The sequence below is a fragment of the Myotis brandtii genome, unplaced genomic scaffold, assembly GCF_000412655.1.
Source record: "Myotis brandtii unplaced genomic scaffold, ASM41265v1 scaffold536, whole genome shotgun sequence".
Taxonomy (NCBI): Eukaryota; Metazoa; Chordata; class Mammalia; order Chiroptera; family Vespertilionidae; genus Myotis; species Myotis brandtii.
In genome coordinates, this window is record NW_005369967.1 from 3,058,229 (window position 1) to 3,071,489 (window position 13,261).

The 13,261-nt window shown below is 41.0% G+C and overlaps 1 protein-coding gene across 3 annotated transcripts in view; it reads right to left on the reverse strand.

Annotated features, from left to right (window-relative positions):
* The window catches only part of DCAF5 (DDB1 and CUL4 associated factor 5), a 98,079-nt gene that overhangs the window by 24,404 nt on the left and 60,414 nt on the right, over positions 1–13,261 (reverse strand). For all 3 annotated transcript variants that reach the window (XM_014549135.1, XM_005877930.2, XM_014549134.1), the window contains exon 7: positions 4,063–4,129. In XM_014549135.1, the coding sequence (XP_014404621.1) occupies positions 4,063–4,129 (67 nt within the window). The remainder of the gene's footprint in view (positions 1–4,062; positions 4,130–13,261) is intronic.

A 13,261-nucleotide genomic window follows, 5' to 3' on the forward strand; every position in this document is an offset into this window, starting at 1 on the left:
GGCAGTTAGGGGTGACCAGGCCGGCAGGGGAGGGCAGTTAGGGGCAATTGGGTTGGTAGGGGAGGGCAGTTGGGGGGGACCAGGCTGGCAAGGGAAGGCAGTTGGGGGTGACCAGGCCTGCAGGGGAGGACAGTTAGGGGAGACCAGGCCAGCAGGAGAAGGCAGTTAGGGGTGACCAGGCCGGCAGGGGAGGGCAGTTAGGGGCAATTGGGTTGGTAGGGGAGGGCAGTTGGGGGGGACCAGGCTGGCAAGGGAAGGCAGTTGGGGGTGACCAGGCCTGCAGGGGAGGACAGTTAGGGGAGACCAGGCCAGCAGGAGAAGGCAGTTAGGGGTGACCAGGCCGGCAGGGGAGGGCAGTTAGGGACAATCGGGCTGGCAGAGGAGGGCAGTTAAGGGTGACCAGGCTAGCAGAGGAGGGCAGTTGGGGGTGTCCAGGCCTGCAGGGTAGGACAGTTATGGGCAACCAGGCCAGCAGGGGAGGGCAGTTAGGGGCAATTGGGTTGGTAGGGGAGGGCAGTTGGGGGGGACCAGGCTGGCAAGGGAGTGCAGTTGAGGGCGATCGGGCCAGTAGGGGAGGGCAGTTGGGGGTGATCGGGTTTTAGGGGCAATCGGGCAGGCAGACAGGCGAGCGGTTGGGAGCCAGCAGTCCTGGATTGTGAGAGGATCCCAGATTGGAGAGGGTGCAGGCTGGGCTGAGGGACACTCCCCCCTCCGCACCTTGTGCACAAATTTCGTGCACCAGGCCTCTAGTTAAGTAATAATGGATAATAATGTAACCATTATCCTGACTTCTATATTAATCACTTCTCTGCCTTTAAAAATAATTTTATTTACCCAGGTGTGCATTCCTAAATACTTTAATTTTGCCTGTGGTTTTTTTTGTTTTTAAGTCTCTTATGTTTCTTAACAATAGGTTTCTTCCTATCCATCCTTCTTTTCCCATTAAAATGTATTTGTTGAAGAACATGGGTCTGAGAATTTCTGACAGTTTGGATTTTGGGGGTTGTATCCTCACAATACAGTACAATATACTCCTCTGACCTCTATTTTACTTTCTGCAAATCGAAAGGTGGATCCTGAGGTCTGTTCAGATTTGGGTGGTTTTATTTTGCAAGACCATGGGTAGTATTGTTCTTTCATCCAGAGGCTCATGTCTAATTGCCTTTCCTTTTGTAATGTTAAGTTGTTGTTGATGTTCAGTATTTAGATGTATTAATTTATTAAGGGCTGCTAAGTCATTATATTAAAAGTCTATAATTTTTTAAAATGTCTGTTTTACTGACATTTTTGAACGATTATTTTCCCTAGATATAGAATTCTGGTCAGTTGGCTTTCATTCTTTAAGCACTTTATTTATTTATTACTGATTTAGACATTTTCTCAGGCTGCTTTTGGGCTTCTCATTATCTTTTGCTTTCAATAGTTGGACTTACGATGTGCCTAGGTGTGTTGTATTTATCCTACTGTCATTACTGAGTTTCTTGAATCTAAAAATTGGTATATTTCATTTGTTTTGAAAAATTCTTTTAGCTATTATATCTTCATACATTGTTTCTGCTCATTTTCTTTATCCTTCTGGAACATCAACTTCATATATATCAGATCATCGGTGTTCCACTGTTTCTAATGCTCTCTGTTCTGCTCTTTCCATTCTCTTTTCTCATTGTCCTATGGTTTGGTTATCTTTTTTTGGAGGGTGGGAGCAGTTATCTTTTATTGATCTGTCTTCTTTTTTTTTTTTAAATATATTTCATTCATTTTTTACAGAGAGGAAGGGAGAGAGATAGAGAGTTAGAAACATCGATGAGAGAGAAACATCGATCAGCTGCCTCCTGCACATCTCCCACTGGGGATGTGCCCGCAACCCAGGTACATGCCCTTGACCGGAATCGAACCCGGGACCTTTCAGTCCGCAGGCCGACGCTCTATCCACTGAGCCAAACCGGTTTCGGCTGATCTGTCTTCTATTCACCAAACCTGTCCTCTGGAGGTTAAACCCATCCAATAAATTCTTAATTTTAGACATTTCAGTTTTAGAATATCTATAAGATTATTTTCCTAAATAGATTCCAATTTTGTTGAAATTCTCCATCTTTTCATCCATTTTGTCCATCTTTTCTCCTATTTTCTTTATCATATCTATAATATTTAAAGTCACTGTCAGTTAATTTAAATATCTGCATAAAATTGTGGGTTGGCTTATATTTTTTTTCCTCTCTTGATTAGTAGCCACATTTTCTTGCCTCATAATTTTTTACTGTTTACTGGACATTGAGTATAAAAGAACCATAAGATTGTTATGGTGCCCTGGCCAGTGTGGCTCAGTTGGTTGGAGTATCATCCTACCTGTGCACCAGAAGGTTGCCGGTATGTGGAATCTGAAGTCTAACATGTTCTTTTTAAAATAAAAATATTACATCATTCCTTTTTCTTCCTTTAAATAATATTTACACTTTATCCCCTAAATTTCAACCTAATTCCTTTAAACCAGCTGTGCCTATACAATCCTTGGAGAGTCTAGGTACCCATTTTCCAGTTTTAATATTGGAATCCTAAATCAGCTATCAGGTTTCCACCAACCCAGAGATTACATAATCATCTACTCACAAAGTTAGCCCAACAGTGGGCCATATCCTAAGTCAGAAGAGAAATCAACAGGGAGAGGAAAATATTGCAATACTAGAAGCCCAGCACGTGAAATCGCGCAGCCCCGCCCACCTGCGCTGGTCTTTGGTCATTACGGTGTTAGGGCCACAGGCCTTTTATAATATAGACTATTGCTAATTCTTTCCCCTTTCTCTGTTTATACAAACATGAAAAAGATTCCAGAGAACATCCTGGGGAAAGAGGATTATCCACTTTCTATTTTGACATATTGACTTAATAATTAAAAGTTTTCAAGATCTAATAAAAGATACAATTAAGCCCAAAGCGTATTCATCAGCTAATCAATTTAGAACATATGGGGCCAGGAACACTGTTTTTGGTTCAGATAGATGATGCTGTCCCTTCTGGTTCTGTTTCAAAGGTAAGCTGCTTTACTCATGCTTTCCAAATTCCAGAAGGGGAAATAGGCCTTTTGCAATATGTTTAGTAACTAGACCACAGCAACAAGAGTTATACCAAAGGTGGTCCTCAACAAGTTTTGAAAGGCAAATGTTTGTTAATTCAGCAACAGGCAAGCCAATAACTTCCCTAAATTAAGCACTAGATACACTGTGCAATATACACTGGGCATAGTCCTCTATAATTTTCCTAATGGCCATTTTCCAGTTTGATGCCATGTATAACCCAGAACGGATGGCTACATTAAGCTGTCCTGAGAATAAAAAAAAATATAAACTTTCTACCAGTAGGAAGCAAACAGTGTAACAGGTAATTGCGCATGTAAGGTCACTATTATCAAGAATGAAGAATGATTCATGCTATTTGAAACCTCATCTGGCCTAGATCCCAATTTACGGAAAGCTGCAGTTTGTTTGTTTTTTTCAGAATACATCTAGAACAAATGCAGAAATATTCCTCCTAATTTCTTTGATGTCTGGCATCAGCCAAACCCCAGGGAATGTACTTGTCAGTCAACAAAGAAAATTTCACTTTAGTTAACATCACCAGGGAAGCCAAAGGAAAAAAAGAGGCCTTAACAACTATTTGTAGAGTAATAAGCATGAACATGCAGATGGATAATAAAGGAAAAGCATGTAAAAACAAGATAAAAATATTCTATCATGCTTTGTCAAATAGGAGAGAGACAAGGACATAAAGGAGGTCTATGAAGTCTAAAGAAAAGTTCTTAGGAGGAAAAAGATTTGAGCATCATTATGTCAGATATGTATGAAGGTTATAGTTAAATCTGGCTTCTAATTTTTATTTTATAATTTCCTTTGGTCAGTTTATCCTTTCTGATAAACTTTTATTATGTTAAAAGAGAAATACCAAAAAAAAAAAAAAGAGAGAGAAATACCTTCCTCTATAGCTACAGATCTGCCCTTTCAGGGCACAGCATGCCAAAAGTCAGTAGAACCAACATCAGCAGCAGGTTTATACTAGGGACATACTCACCTGCTTCTGGATCTGCAGGAATTCTCCACATGTACAGGTTGAAGTCATCAGAGCCTGAAAGGATATACTGTTGGGACAAAAAAAGTATTTATATATATCAATTGACTGATAATCTATAATAATAAAAGTGTAATATGATAATTAGACCAGACGTCCTTCTGGATGAAGTGGTGGTGGGTGGGGGCCGAGGCAGAGGCCCGCAGCTGCTGCAGCGGGCGGGGGCCGTGGTGTTGGGGGCCAAACCCCTTGCACGAATTTCATGCATCAGGCCTCTAGTATATATCTATATTTATCTTCCTAAATACAGAAAGATTCTTTGAAAATAAACAAAACAAATGAAGATATATTCAAAAGATGTCACACAGCAAACACCCTCTTAAAAGTATTTGCAAATCAAACGGCTCTTTGGCTAAAACTCAGCAACAACCAACCAACCTGATTCAAAATGGGCAATGGTCTTGACCAGACATTTCTACAATGAAAAATATACAAATGGACAATAAACACATGATCACTAATCATTAGGGAAATAACTATCAATACCACAATGAGATACTGCTTCACACCCATTAGGATGGCTATTACCAAAAAACAAACAACAGAAAACAAATGTTGGCGAGGATGTAGAGAAATTGGAACCCTTGTGCACTGCTGGTGGAAACATATAATGGTGCACCTACTGTGGAACATAGTATGGCAGTTCCTCAAAAAGTTAAACATATAACTATCATATGACCCAGCAATTTCACTCCTAGATGTGTGTGTGTGTGTAAATGAAAGCAGAGACTTGAGATATCTGTACACCAATGTTCACAGAAGAATGCTTACAATAGCCAAAAAGTGGAAACAACCCTAATGCCCATCAACGGATGAATGGATAGATAAAAATGTGATATATACATACAATGGTATATTATTCAACCTCAAAAAAGGAGATGCCCTGACCGGTTTGGCTCAGCGGAGAGAGCGTCGGCCTGCGGACTGAAGAGTCCCGGGTTCGATTCCAGTCAAGGACATGTACTTTGGTTGCGGGCACATTCCCAGTGGGGGGTGTGCAGGAGGCAGCTGATCAATGTTTCTCTCTCATCGATGCTTCTAACTCTCTATCCTTTCCTTTTCTCTCTGTAAAAATTCAATAAAATATATTTTAAAAAAAGGAGAGAAATTCTGACACATACTACAACATGGATGAATCTTGAAGACATGCTAAAGAAGCCACACAGAAAAGCAAATATTGTATGATTCAACTTATACGAGGTACCTAGTTAAATTCAGAGACAGAAAGAATGGTAGTTGCCAAGGGAGGAATGGGAAGCTATGTTTAATGGGTATGGACTTTAAGTTTGGAAAGAAGAAAAAATACTGAGATGGATAGTGTACAGTTCTGTGGCATTAGTGTACAATTCTGTGCATGTGTAAATGCACTTAATGCCACAGAACTCTACACTTAAAATGGTTATAATGGTAAGTCTTATGTTATGTATATTTTACCACAATTTTAAAAATGTTTAAATGCAGAAAAAAATTTAGAAGCTTTTATGCGAGGCCAAGCATCCTGAACTTCCCTGTTGTCAGCTGACATCTTTCAGCAGGAAGTCATTGCCAACCCAGCCACAAGTTAGTGCCAGGGGCATATGCAATCCCCTTTTATGTGGCAGCTTCAAACAGTTTAATCTCAAAAATGGTGGGCCCACTGTGGAATAATATACACTGGCTAGATGTATTCTAATTAGGACTCAGAAAAGCACTAACAGCAACCAATGAGCAATTCTGGGAGCTTATTTATTTTCAAAGATTAACAAAAGTGTTCTACTTTAAGTTGAGGTCAGCATTACAAACTGCCTCTTGGCCTCATCTCCTTATTTCCCTAGGGAGAAAAAGGCCTATAGTTTTATAAAGAAAATTTCTTAAAAATAACACTGAACAATTAAAAAAAGTCTAAGTCCAATATATATACAACTTCATGCCTAACGCAAATACTTTACTCAACACTTGAAAAATCAATTTACCAGTTTTCAAAATATTTGTAGGAACATGAGAAAGGAGACAAAGAAAGGCATGTTTAAAGATGACGAAAATGCTATCCACAGAGCACAGAGCACAGTGGGAAAAGAAATGGGTTCAGTTTCCTTGTATGGTCACTTTGTTCTATGGTCTGAATGTATCCCCCTCCAAATTCACATGATGAAATCTTAATATGCAATATAATGGTATTAGGTGAGACCTTTGAGATGTGATTAGGTCATGATTAGCACTCTTATAAAGGAGACCCAACATAGCTTCCTAGCCCCTTCTACCATGTGAGGATACTGGGAGAAGTCAGCAGTCTGCAACCTGGGAGAGGACCTTCACCAGAACCCAACAAAGCTGGCATCCTGATCCTGGACTTTCAGCCTCCAGAACTGTGATAAAGAAATTACTATTGTTTATAATCCACCCAGTCTGTGGTATTTTGTTATAGTAGCCAGAACAGACTAAGATCTCTGAGGCTCAATTTAATTTTAAGATTCTATGATTACTCTGTGAAAGAATGATAGAAGACAGGTCAGAACTGAAAGTCCCTAAGTTGCCAATCCATGGTTACTTGACAAATCACTACATAAATATGCTCAAGGCAAGGAAACTCAAAGACCAACCCAAAGTTTCCATGGGGGGATGAGGACACATTTGTAATACCTTAACCAATAAAGAAATTTTAAAAAGTTTCCTTAACAACAAAAAAACAAACCACTTGATTTTAAAAATGGGCAAAGGACTTGAATAGACATTTAAAAAGAAGTATATAATGGCCATTTACAAATGGCCAATAAGCACATGAAAAGATGCTCAATATCACCAATCATTAGGGAAATGCATATTAAAACCACAATAAGGTACCAACTCACACTCATTAGGATGACTACTATCAAAAACAAATAAACAAACAAAACAAAACAGTTCCTCAAATAATTAAAAATAAAATTACCATAGATCCATTAATTACACTTCTGGGTATATATCTGAAAGAATTGAATGAAGGATCTCTAAGAGATAGTTTTACACCTATGTTCATAGTAGCATTATGCACAATAGCCAAAAGGTGGAAGCAACGCAAGTGCCCAACAGATGAATGGATAAACAAAATGTGGTCTATACATAAAATGGAATATTTTTCAGCCTTAAAAGGGAAGGAAATTCGGCCACATGCTACAACATGGATGAACCTTAAACATTAAGCTAAGTGAAATAAAAGTCATAAAAAGACAAATACTGTATGAGTCCACTTATGAGGTTCCTAGAGTAGTCAGTCAAATTCATAGAGGCAGAAAGTAGAATGGTGGTTGCCAAGGGCTAGGAGTGGAGGGAGGGGAGTTGGTGTTTATGAGTACAGAGTTTCAGTTTTGCAAGATGAAAAACATCTGGAGATGGATGGTAGTGATCGTCATCCAACAATGTAAATGTACTTAATACTACAAAACTGAATACTTAAAAAATATTTCCTCATTGCTCTGACTTCAGGGTCCATCCAGTAGTTCCCTGCAGTTTATGACACTACACTAGTTGAAGTTAGAAAGTTGGAATTCAGAAGCTCAAGGGTGTTCCTCTCAGCAAAACCACCTACTAGTTGGGAGGAAAGATTCGTTCTAACTAACCAAGCACTTATATATCTTTGGTGCTTACAAAGATATAAAAGGTAATACCTGGGTTCCCAAGGAGCTTAAATCAAGTAGAAAATTTACATGTAGGCACATAAGTACCATGCCATGAAGTAGAAATCACTAGAGAAAACATGTGCCTGGTGATTCACAAAAGAGGCAAGGCAAGATAGATGAGCACTGAGCCAGCTCAGGTAAAGATGTGGGTAAAAAGAGGGAACAGAAGGAACAAAGATAAAGGAATGGTGCCCAGGTAGATTACTGTTTTAACAGGAACAGAAAGTATGGCATAGGTCACTCCTTGATGCTCATCTCTCTCAGGCCTTACTGCTCTGTATACGCCACTGGATCTCCAACTGGTAGTATCCACATCCCTTTACCAAGGTTTCTCCAAAGCCTAGGAGGCTGCAGCCAGACTGCTCTAGGGAATGAACATTCCTTGGGAGCAGGCTCAACCAATGACTGAATATCCAACCAATATCCCAACTGCCTTATCCTCAGGTGGAATAACTCTGAAGTGCATTTTCTATACCAGGGGTGGGCAAACTTTTTGACTCGAGGGCCACAATGGGTTCTTAAACTGGACCGGAGGGCCGGAACAAAAGCATGGATGGAGTGTTTGTGTGAACTAATATAAATTCAAAGTAAACATCATTACATAAAAGGGTATGGTCTTTTTTTTTTTTAGTTTTATTCATTTCAAACGGGCCGTAGTTTGCCCACGGCTGTTACCCTTTCCCCTCAAGATCAACTCCAATTGCCTGCAGTTGTAGTTGGCTCACTAAATCACCCTTTCTTTCCCTATCTCACTTCTCCTTTCTTCTACTATTTCCTGCATTTCCAAATAAACTACTTGCACGTGAAACTTGAACCCAAATTAAGACACATAGGCAGGGCGAGGGAAAAACAGAACACAAAAGAACTGTCCACTAATAGGGGCAAAAGTAGGTTTACAGTTCATATAAAGTAATACAATAATTAATAAATACAAGACTAAACTCTGTGGCTCGGCCAGTGTGGCTCAGTGGTTGAACACAGACCTATGAACCAGGAAGTCATGGCTCGATTCCTGGTTAGGGCATATGCCTGGGTTGCAGGCTCAATCCCCACTATGGGGCATGCAGGAGGCAGCCGATCAATAATTCTCTTATTACTGATGTTTCTATCTTTCACCCTCTCCGAAATTAATAAAAACACATTTAAAAAAAAGAATTAACTGTTTCGCATACTCACAACTGTAAACCTACTTTTGCCTATCTTGTATATATATAACATTTATTATTCAACATCTCATCATTTCATGCTCTATATTTCAAAGAGGCTATAAAACTTCATATAGAATTCCTACTACTCTGTCTCCCCAAACTAAACAAACAAAAATAAACATTAAACAAGAGTGAGCCAAGGGTGGGCTTTTCAGAGGTTTTACTATTTCATTGTGAAGAACCAGCGCTTTCCTATTCAGCTATTCACCAGGGAAAGCCATGAAAAGGTAAAAGGGGACTGACTCCCAGAGGGAACGCTGACTCAGAAGACTGCCTTATAAGGAAGAAAACTCCCACAGAGTTAAGGCCTGTTGGAGTTAATATGACGGCTCCTAAAATACGTAGAAAATGCATACAATGTCCAGGCTTCCTCTCAGGGATAAATAAGGGCAACTCCTGACCCTCTCTTCCTCTTGGAACCACCACAGGGGAACAGCTCGGGATGATTTCCAAGGAGGGTGTCTTGACCCACTGCTGTCTAGTCAGACGATTTAAGTGTTCATACACACTGGAATCACAAACCTCTCCCAAGGAATTCATTTATGGCATTTCACGGTTATCTGCCGGGCCCTTTCCAGCATTCAAAGTTGGCTGCCTAGGACACTGCTGACTGTGAGACTGAAATAAAAATGAGTCCAGCCCTCTATTCATTCAGTGGTTCTCAACCTTCTGGCCCTTTAATACAGTTTCTCATGTTGTGGTGACCCCCAACCATAAAATTATTTTCGTTGCTACTTCATAACTGTAATTTTGCTACTGTTATGAATCGTAATGTAAATATCTGATATGCAGGATGTATTTTCAGGGGTCGAGACCCACAGGTTGAGAACCGCTGCACACATATTTATTAAATGTCAACTATAGGTTGGACACTGTTCCAGGAAAAGAAATACAGGCTTAAAAAAAAAAAAGACCCTGTCCCTACCCTCATGAAGCTTAACCTACATTTTATTGGTTGGGAAGAGGGAAAGAATTATATACATATACTAGAGGCCTAGTGCACAAAATTTGTGCACTTGGGTAGGGGGGTTCCCTCAGCCCAGCCTGTGCCATCTTCCAGTCTGGGAGCCCTTGGGGAATGTCCAACTGCTGGCTTAGGCCCAGGGAGCGAGCCTAAGCCAGCAGGAAGACATTCTTAGCACTGCCACAGAGGTGGGAGAGGCTCCCGCCACCACCGCTAAGCTCGCCAGCCATGAGCCCAGCTTCTGGCTGAGTGGCGCTCCCCGTGTGGGAGCACACTGACCACCAGGGGGCAGCTCCTGCATTGAGCGTCTGCCCCCTGGTGGTCAGTGTGCGTCATAGTGACCGGTCATTCCATTGTTCAGTCAATTTGCATATTAGCCTTTCATTGTATAGGATAATGTGAGTGGAGTGGGTAGAGGAAAAATAAATAAAAAAGAACATGGATACATAATGTATCCAGTGGTGGTAAGTAGTATAGAGAAAAATTAAATAGCAGGTTAGGGCATATAGGGAGTGCCGGGGTGGTTAGTTTCCATTTTCTATAGGGTGGTCACAGACTGTCTCTCTGATAAAATGGCATTTTGAGCAGAACCCTGAAGGAAATGAGGGAGCAAGTTATTGGATATCTGGGAGATGAGTATTCCAGGAGAGGGGACAGAGTTCTGGGCTATTTTAAAACATAAGGTAACCAAAAGAACTCTTTTGTCCTCCCTCCTTCCCTTCCTTCTTTTTAAAGCTTTGTGGAAATAAAGATTATTTCAAGTGGGCTGAGTGCAGAGATACATTTAACATCATCAGACCAGTTGGAAAGATTCCTCTCTTCTAAAGCCTCCAACTGCGGTCCTGCAAATGGTTAGTGCTCAAGAGGACAAACAGCATTGCAAATCTTTTTTTGTTGTTGTTAATCCTCACCTGTGGATATTTTTTCCATTGATTTTTTAGATTAGAGAGAGCGGAAGGGAGGCAGAGCAGAGAGAGAAACATTGATGTGAGAGAGACACATCGATTGGTTGCCTTCTGCACTCACCCAACCCTGGGCCAGGGATCAAGCCTACAACCCAGGTACATGCCCTTGATCAGAATCAAATCCGAAACCCTTCAATCCCTGGGCTGATGCTCTAACTACTTAGCAAAACCAACAGCACTGCAAGTCTTGATCAGCCATCTCACAAATATTTAAACATTTGCTGTTAGGAGCAAGAAAACAAAGACCAAATAGTGCCAACACCGATCACTATCAAAAGAAATTCAAACTATATGTGCTAAGCCACACCCCAGCTGTGTGCATTTGTTTACTTGCGGTGACTGGTGAATGCATGCATTTACTAGACCTATTTAGCATAAATTTAAAATTACAGTAATACACATAGAAAACTTTTCTGTGAAATTACATACTTAATTTTAATTACACAAACATGTCTACATAAGTAAAAACAGGTAAACTATTTTTAGAGGCCTGGTGCATGAATTCATGCCCCAGTGGGGTCCCTCAGCCTGGCCTGCAGGATAGGGCCGAAACTGGCTCTCCAACATCCCCTGAAGGGTCCCGGATTGCGAGAGGGCACAGGCCAGGCCAAGGGACCCCACCAGTGCATGATCAAGGCTGGGGAGGGACGCAAGAGGTTGGCCAGCCAGGGAAAGACTGCGGGAGGGCTCCAGGGTGTGGTCCAGCCCGTCTCGCTCAGACTCGATCAGCAGGACCCCAGCAGCAAGCTAACCTACTGGTCGGAGCGTCTGCCCCCTGGTAGTCAGTGCACATCATAACGAGCAGTTGAGCGGCCTTAGCATATCATTACCATATTATGCTTTGATTGGTTGAACAGCCAACCGGACACTTAGCATATTAGGCTTTTATTATATAGGACTGATTTCAGAGAGGAAGGGAGAGAGAGCTAGAGATAGAAACATCAATGATGAGAGAGAATCATTGATCGGCTGCCTCCTGTACGCCCCCCACTGGGGACCGAGCCCGCAAACCTGGCACGTGCCCTTGACCAGAATTGAACTTGGGACCCCTCAGTCCACATGCCAACGCTCTATCCCCTGAGCCAAACCAGCTAGGGCTAAACTAACTCATTTGTCAAATTTTTAACATATGCATTTGGAAAACCTACAATGGACTTTTAGCTTTAACACCCTCTCACCCAAATTAGTCCATTATATCACAGTTTTACTGTGTTAACTTGTTCAAGCATAGAGGCAGAGAAACAACTGCTCTTCTCAATTAATTTCAAGAAGGAACCACCACCATAAAAAGAAAAGTTTGCCGTACTAGCGCTCTGTCACTGTCTCATTTGCCCACATGTCCTCTGTCAATCCACTAATCATAGAAAACAGTCACTCATGTAATGCTCCCTATTCTCCCGTAGACTGCTGTAATGTCCAGCACTCTCCAGGAACTCCGACCCTTTCTTCAGCTCTTAGCAGTCTTGAATTACATGTGCTCTTAAGAAAGACCTTTAATAGATGAATACCCAGAGAAGCCCATGCCTCTAAATATATAGACCACTTTTGTAGAGTCATTGAAGTCACAAGAAATTTTTAACAACTTGAAGGTTCAAAAAAGGATCTAAACGTAGCCATAGCAAAACTGCTTACTAAATAGAAGCTTACTGGGAAAAAGTATGTATTAGCCAATTTTATTCTAATTGAGTTTAGAAATATGGATATATAATCCTTCCCACCCCCACCCAAAATCCACATTAAAAAGAGGAAAAAGTGCCCTGGCCTGGTGGCTCAGTTGGTTGGACTGTTGTACAGTATGCCAAAAGGTTGCAGGTTCAATTCACCGTCAGGGCACATACCTAGGTTGCAGGTTCCATCTCAGGTCGGAGTGTGTATGGGAGGCAACCAATAGATGTTTCTTTCTCACATCAATGTTTCTCTCTCTCCCTTCCACTCTCTAAACATATCTTTGGATGAGGATTTAAAAAAAAGAGGGAAAAGTTTTAGAAGGCAGGAGGAACAGGCCATCTATCTAATAATAACACAGAATATGTCTTAACAGGCCCTTCAATGTTTCTCTCTCTCTCTCTCTCAGTATATGTGTATGCATAAGTATGTGTGTATGTGTTTGCACAGCATTTGATATTCTCCAACATCTGTTGATGGAAAAGGAAACATAGCAATCAGTTACTATTCACTGAGTACTGATCAACTTACCCAGTTCTCTCCAAGGCTCCTTCCATAGTAACTGATTAATTATTCTCCAATATATGACATGCTTTTCTAATTAATAGTACTGACTAGGATAGAGAAACCAGATGGCTCTCTAGCCCAGATCAGTAACAGCAGAGAAATTGCAATTTAACATTTAAATCAAGCTCTTATTTCTCC